This window comes from Odontomachus brunneus, unplaced genomic scaffold (genome assembly GCF_010583005.1).
Source record: "Odontomachus brunneus isolate Ranch 3 - 2012 unplaced genomic scaffold, Obru_v1 Obru_scaffold_064, whole genome shotgun sequence".
Classification (NCBI taxonomy): domain Eukaryota; kingdom Metazoa; phylum Arthropoda; class Insecta; order Hymenoptera; family Formicidae; genus Odontomachus; species Odontomachus brunneus.
Genome location: NW_022639514.1, coordinates 638507 through 644642, shown reverse-complemented (window position 1 = coordinate 644642; position 6136 = coordinate 638507). Strand labels below are relative to the sequence as shown.

Here is a 6136-nt window from a genome sequence, read left to right as displayed (position 1 = left end):
TATGTATATATATTTTTTTTTTTTTTTTTTCCAAAATAAATATGTTTAAATGTAATCTAAACGTAATCCACTTCTCTTTAATTAGATATTAAAATCGTCGAAAATTATGTATATTATTTATTGATTTTCTATAGCATAATAGGTTTCAGTTAAACAAAGCCTTTCCTGTTATCAAAGTAATTATTATGATTTATGAGTTTAATTAAATTCAATTGTGTATAGTTAGAATTCAGTGAAATCATGAAAATATGAGTATTTTTTAACTAATATTTTTTTAAATATAGATAAGTAACAACATGTACATTCCAAATGGATTAAACTGTGAGTTAGCAAATTGTAGCATTAAGAAATAGCACATTTTCTTACCTCTTCTTTAGCTTCCAGTAAGTCTCTTACGAGTATGGTAATTCTCGGCAATAGAATATTTCTACATTCCACATCCAAAAAAAGTGGACTGTGAACGATATCATTTACAGTCATCATCTTTTGCTTGGTTAATCTGCCTGCTGGTAAAGTCACTAGTAAATCTGTCAAAATTGTGCTTAGTTGCTTGCCACTATAAACTCTTAACAAATGAGGTATTGTTGTCGGTAAATATTTTAAACAAGCTCCTTGAACCAACAGCGTACCATCTGTTTCATAACTCATTAGATTAACGATAGATTGTAATAATTCAGTCAATGTTTGTGAGAATTCTTCTTCGTCCTGATTTAATCTGTAAATTGGAAATGTGTATTAATTATATTGTATAAGTCTCTCCTACATCACAAACTTATAAATTATATTTACATCAGATTTAAGCACAAAATGCTTTATTTATAATAACGCATAATTATGCAAATAAATTATGCAAACATACTCAGTATATAAAAGCCGAGATTCAACAATGAATCTCATACAATATTGTAGACTCTTCATTGTCTTAAGCAGTAAATCACGTTCTTGCCCGTCGTTATTGCTGACGATGTCTATACGTTTACGCAATACCGCAATTAACTTTTTATATGCAAGAGTTGCAGAGAAACTTTCAGAAATATATAAATCTAATACTGGTTGAAAGTGCTGATACTTTCTATCGGATACAAGGCCGATAATATATAAAAGGCACTCAAAGACCATATCGTCGTACACATCACTATCTGAATTACTCATTAAGATATTAAATAAAGCGTCCAAAACGTCCTAGAAAGTAATATTGTTTAATGAAATTATTCTTTATATAAACATCATATTACATAAAATCACGTTCGATTTTCAGAAATGTTTTTCAGAAATGAGTGATTATGTTAAATTTATTTTACCTGCAGAAACTTTACTATTTCCTCTCCATCCACTTTCATTAAAGCAGCTAATGACTCCTTCAAATCAGTATTGTGTGATGCCCAATTAAGTAAACCTAACAAATCTACATTTTGCGTTAATTTAGTTGAGCAAACATTGGTTGCTATCAAAAAATTATCTTTACTGCTTAACGTTAATGATCCCAAACTTGGCTTCTTTTCCATGTTTAACTCAACCTAAAATAAATCAACATTAAAAAAAAAGATAAAACATTTATAATGTAGAGATGTAAAATTTACCATCAGATTTGAAGTGACGATTATTTACGGTAAAATTACGGTAAGATAATAAGATATTGATCTTGCTCAAACTCGTTATTTTTTATAGTTTCATACACAAATAGGCTGTACTTATGTTTTCTGCACTAATGCGTAAGATAGAATGCAACATTCTTCTTATATTTTCATAAGATGTATATCTGATAATCTCTAACATGTCTTTTGGATGAGGGAAAAGAAACTATAATTTTTTTTTTAGAGTATTAATTATTCATTTCTTAAAATACTACTAAAATTTTTCTATTGTATACTACAGTCTAGTTGCTGAAACAGCAAGGTAATAAATGTAAATGCTGTAAGCATGTAAAATATAATGATACAAAAAATAAAGATCAAGACTACTATGATATCTCTGTCCCTCTTGTTTTAAAAATCCTAATAAAAAATGTTTTCTAAGTTTTTCTATTTGCTATATACCTAGTTTCCTAATTATCATATGTTCTATATATAGTACGTTAATATATAGTATCAAAAGATGTTATAGTAAATAAGAATTAAATATTCATATATGTTTTACTTATCTTAAAGGCTAAATGCTCCTTTATGCTAAATAAACTTTATATCAAGATTATTTTATTTCTGTAATTTTTTTCTAGATTACTATTTTACCAACGTGTCAAAATTATCGAATAATTTACCGTAATTTACCGAGTAAGTTGTCGTCACAGACTAAATTTTTATTTATAATATGATGTAAACAACAAAAAATATAAAATTTCTTCACTCTTTGATAAATAAATAAACATACCAATTCTCCACGTGTCGATGGCAGTTTTAAATATGATATGTCACTCTCATCATATTTCTTCTGATCTAATTTGTAAACCAACAATTCATGTTGTATATCTTGTAAAGTTGTTCCATTGCGTTGCATTAATCTAACATAACTTAAAGCAAACGGTTTTTCTGATTTATCTTTTGCTTCATTAGAACTACGATGCTTGAATACAAATTTTAAGTGAGCTTGCTTAAATTCCTCTATGGGTATGGCAATTTTAAACGTTTCACACCATCTAGGTTTATCTTCGTGATAATAAATAACACTACGATACTCGTTAATCGAGGATGCACCTCCACCTAATGTTATGACTCCAGGTATTGCTACTCCATGTTCATTACATACTTTAACCTATTGGACATATCACATGCAAACATATATTACGAACAGAATGTTTATTGGAAAAGCAGTAAATATATCTTCAGTTTTCCTACTAACCGTCACTTCCACATTTTTATCTGTAGATTTAGAACCTTTGCTAAATTCCCCACTTATTAAAGTCAGATACAGATCGTTGCGCACATCCCCTGGTAAAATAACTTCCGGGAATCCCATTTTACGCGCAATAGCAACGTTGCCGAGTACCAAATGTGGATTTTCATCACGTACCTATATGAGTATTCAAAGTTAAAAATAGATAATTTTACTATAACCTAATTATACAATAATTTTGTTTTAAGACTTACTTGTTTTGGATCACCTCTTAACAACTTCAGGCTAGCCCACAATCCCTGACCACCTGTGGCATTTCCAATATTGCCATTAACATTCTTTTGGACATTCGTTTCTTTTTGTGAGAGAATTCTACGTAGGGTACCATCAAGACTATCTTTCTCACAACATCTGAAATAGAGATAGGAGACCAACAAAACAATTCTATCTTGTGATTTTCCACTCTGTGGAAAAATCTTTTTCACCTATGAGTATCTTGCTGATACATTCTATTAAAGTCAAGATACTTACAATACATACAAATACTTACTGTATAAAAGGTATAAAATGGTGTTGTTCGACATCTCCTTCGAGTTTGCCAGTAATAAACAGAGTAATATCCATTGCAGCTACACCAAATGGTCTCCTCATGTTCTCTGCACTCTTGGATCTTTGATTAATGTGCGCAACGCTTGAGCGACGATGATCTATTTCTTTGGCTTCCATACCACCTACTCTAATTACATAACAGGCTAAATAAACTTTATCCCTGGTCAAATCTCTGGAACCAAGATCTGTGAATAATACTCTAAGATTGTGCAACTGATCAATGTCTCTCGCAAGTCCTTCCTTGCTCCATGATACAACATAATTCTCTGTAATGGCTTTCATCTCGCGACCATCATATAATGTCAACAGCAGCTCCACATCCTCTGCCATCTTACACACAAAATTTCTCACACTGACGAAAAAGATATGTGAATATACAGGTACTTGTGGCTTATGAGGCTTCTTCTTGGTGTCATTAGATGCTTTCCTTATTCTTTCTGCAGCAGTTTCATGATGATAGTACAATTGGATGGTGCTTGTTTCTTCAGGATTTAAAACATTTCCATGGTCATCCCGTACAACCATGTCCAAGCCCAACAATTGATTTCCAGTGTCTATTTTTGCTGTTGCCAGTCTTTTCATGTCTTTTAGTTCATCCACTGTCAGAGTACCACTTAGAATCTTGCTTCGATATCCTATTACATTCAGAATTTGTTGCTGGATTGTCCTGAAATGCTCGGAGTGTGTCTGCATATACACAAAAAGATCATTTCTATATACATCTATCTTTTATTAGATACACATAAATTGTATATAGTTGCGTTTCATAGAACAAAGCAATTAATAATTTAAAAACTAGATCAATATATTTTTGTTATATCCAACCAAGATTTAAATACACATACTAATTATATCTGCTAATTATATCTACTAATTATTGATTGCTTATCAAATACTTTGTTATATTCAATAAAACTTTTATATACATACTATATATAAATGTTTCCAATGATGTCCCCATTCTCTTAAAACATTGGTGATTTCATGTACTAAGTTATCTGTATTAGTTGATTTTGGTAAGATATATATATAGGATTTTGGAAAGATTCCACATATACCCCTGGACTTGCTGCGGCCATAGTACCAATCTGTGCACTCTTCAGTTATTTGTACAACCTCTCCAACTGTTAAGCGTATTGCCTTTGGAGTTGAATGTGCATAATTGTAGATGGCTAAAGTACATGAAAAAATAAAAAGACAATATATTTAATTTTAACTTGTTTTTATATTAATCTAATATGATAGTTTTTTTAGAAAATACAATATTTGTCCAAATATTCCAGTTACAAATTTTCATATCTTTGTATATTCATTAACAAATTCTAATTTAAACTTGTAAGAATTTGTTCTTTTGTTATACCAATGTACTATTTGGTATAATACAGCATCCTTCTCTCATAAACAATATGTATTATCTTTAAGATATTTATTTAGTACCAGCATTAATTTCAAAATGTGTACAATAATGTTGTCCTCCTTATGTACATATGATGATAAAAGATTCTTTAATTAGTAGTAAAAAAACATTATTATTGGGATATTTTAAACGATACAAAATACGCCATTTGTACTTACTCCAGTAACATAGTGTCATAAATATACGATATACAAAATATTATGCACAAAACACTTCAAATTCGACACATGTACATCCATTGAAAAATGCGACAGATATATACAGCCCGTCCGAACATCAGGCAATGAAATGAAAATTTTATCTGAACTCGGGGGCACCTCCCAGGATGTCGGGATTTCGCAGTAGTAGGTTATCAATCATACACAAATTATTCTCCTCACCTACTCCTAATTGTTCCTTTACGCGCTTCCATGTTTGTGTCATTTTATCCGGGTTTTTTAATTATTTACACTAATTACATCTCGACACGCACCCCACCAGTGCGAACAAAATATTATCGTTTTATCTTGCCATCTAAGTATAATGCTCTGAAACAGGATGCTACTTCTTTACTGCCCAGTTATAAGAGAATATGGATGAGATAGTATGCACTAGAGAGAGCAAACACGTCATGAAATATGTGAATTATTAGAGATAGGCTGCGTTCCGAAATTCACTGCCAATGCTGAAATTCTATAGTATACGTAACATAAATTATAGACTTTCAGTACTGACAGTGAATTTCGGAACGCAGCTATAAGCAATGATCACCAATAAATCTCTCTCTCTTTCTCTCTTTTTTTCTCAATATTGGTTCAAGGTAATCCTACGATTTTTCCCCAACACAGTTCTAATAGTTAAAGATGGATTAATATTCCCCGAAAATAATTTCCAGGATTGTTTCTAAAAATCTTAGATCACGTCCAAACAAGTTCAGACACGTCTATACGTTACGGGGGTTAGGCCGGAACCAGAGAGAAGAAGGAGAGGCGTCATGGGCCGGTTTTAAACATAGAATAATATATTTAGACTGAGCGTTTGTGCCTTTATTTGAGGAGTCGGGGTAAGAGCACGTAGAAAAAGATGTATTGTGTTTTGACATATACGTAATACTACTATATTGCTAATCGCACTATGCTGCCTGTAAGAGGAGCTTGTCCCAGAATGGAAGGACAGACGATGTTTGAGGAGTTATTTTGACTGTAGTGCGCAGGCGGCAATCAGATGATGTTATATATATATATATATATATATATATATATATATATATATATATATATATATATATATATATATATATAG

General features: G+C 31.1%; 1 protein-coding gene across 13 annotated transcripts in view; it reads right to left on the bottom strand.

Moving 5' to 3' along the window:
• LOC116846464 (dedicator of cytokinesis protein 1) overlaps nucleotides 1-5454 on the bottom strand; it is an 18559-nt gene extending 13105 nt beyond the window's left edge. For 5 of the 13 annotated variants that reach the window (XR_004378495.1, XR_004378496.1, XM_032820295.1 and 2 more), the window contains exons 1-9: nucleotides 5236-5453; nucleotides 4369-4610; nucleotides 3380-4125; nucleotides 3084-3240; nucleotides 2836-3006; nucleotides 2368-2748; nucleotides 1302-1517; nucleotides 860-1182; nucleotides 367-715 (exon numbers count right to left, since the gene is read on the bottom strand). Coding sequence is in view for 10 of the 13 variants with exons in the window: in XM_032820295.1 (XP_032676186.1) it covers nucleotides 367-715; nucleotides 860-1182; nucleotides 1302-1517; nucleotides 2368-2748; nucleotides 2836-3006; nucleotides 3084-3240; nucleotides 3380-4125; nucleotides 4369-4610; nucleotides 5236-5278 (2628 nt within the window). In the remaining 3 variants the exon portion in view is untranslated. Of the gene's footprint in view, nucleotides 1-366; nucleotides 716-859; nucleotides 1183-1301; nucleotides 1518-2367; nucleotides 2749-2835; nucleotides 3007-3083; nucleotides 3241-3379; nucleotides 4126-4368; nucleotides 4611-5013; nucleotides 5209-5235 lie in introns of those variants that run through there. The other 8 variants (XM_032820287.1, XM_032820289.1, XM_032820292.1 and 5 more) reach the window with 5 other exon arrangements.
• Nucleotides 5455-6136: the final 682 nt, after the last annotated feature.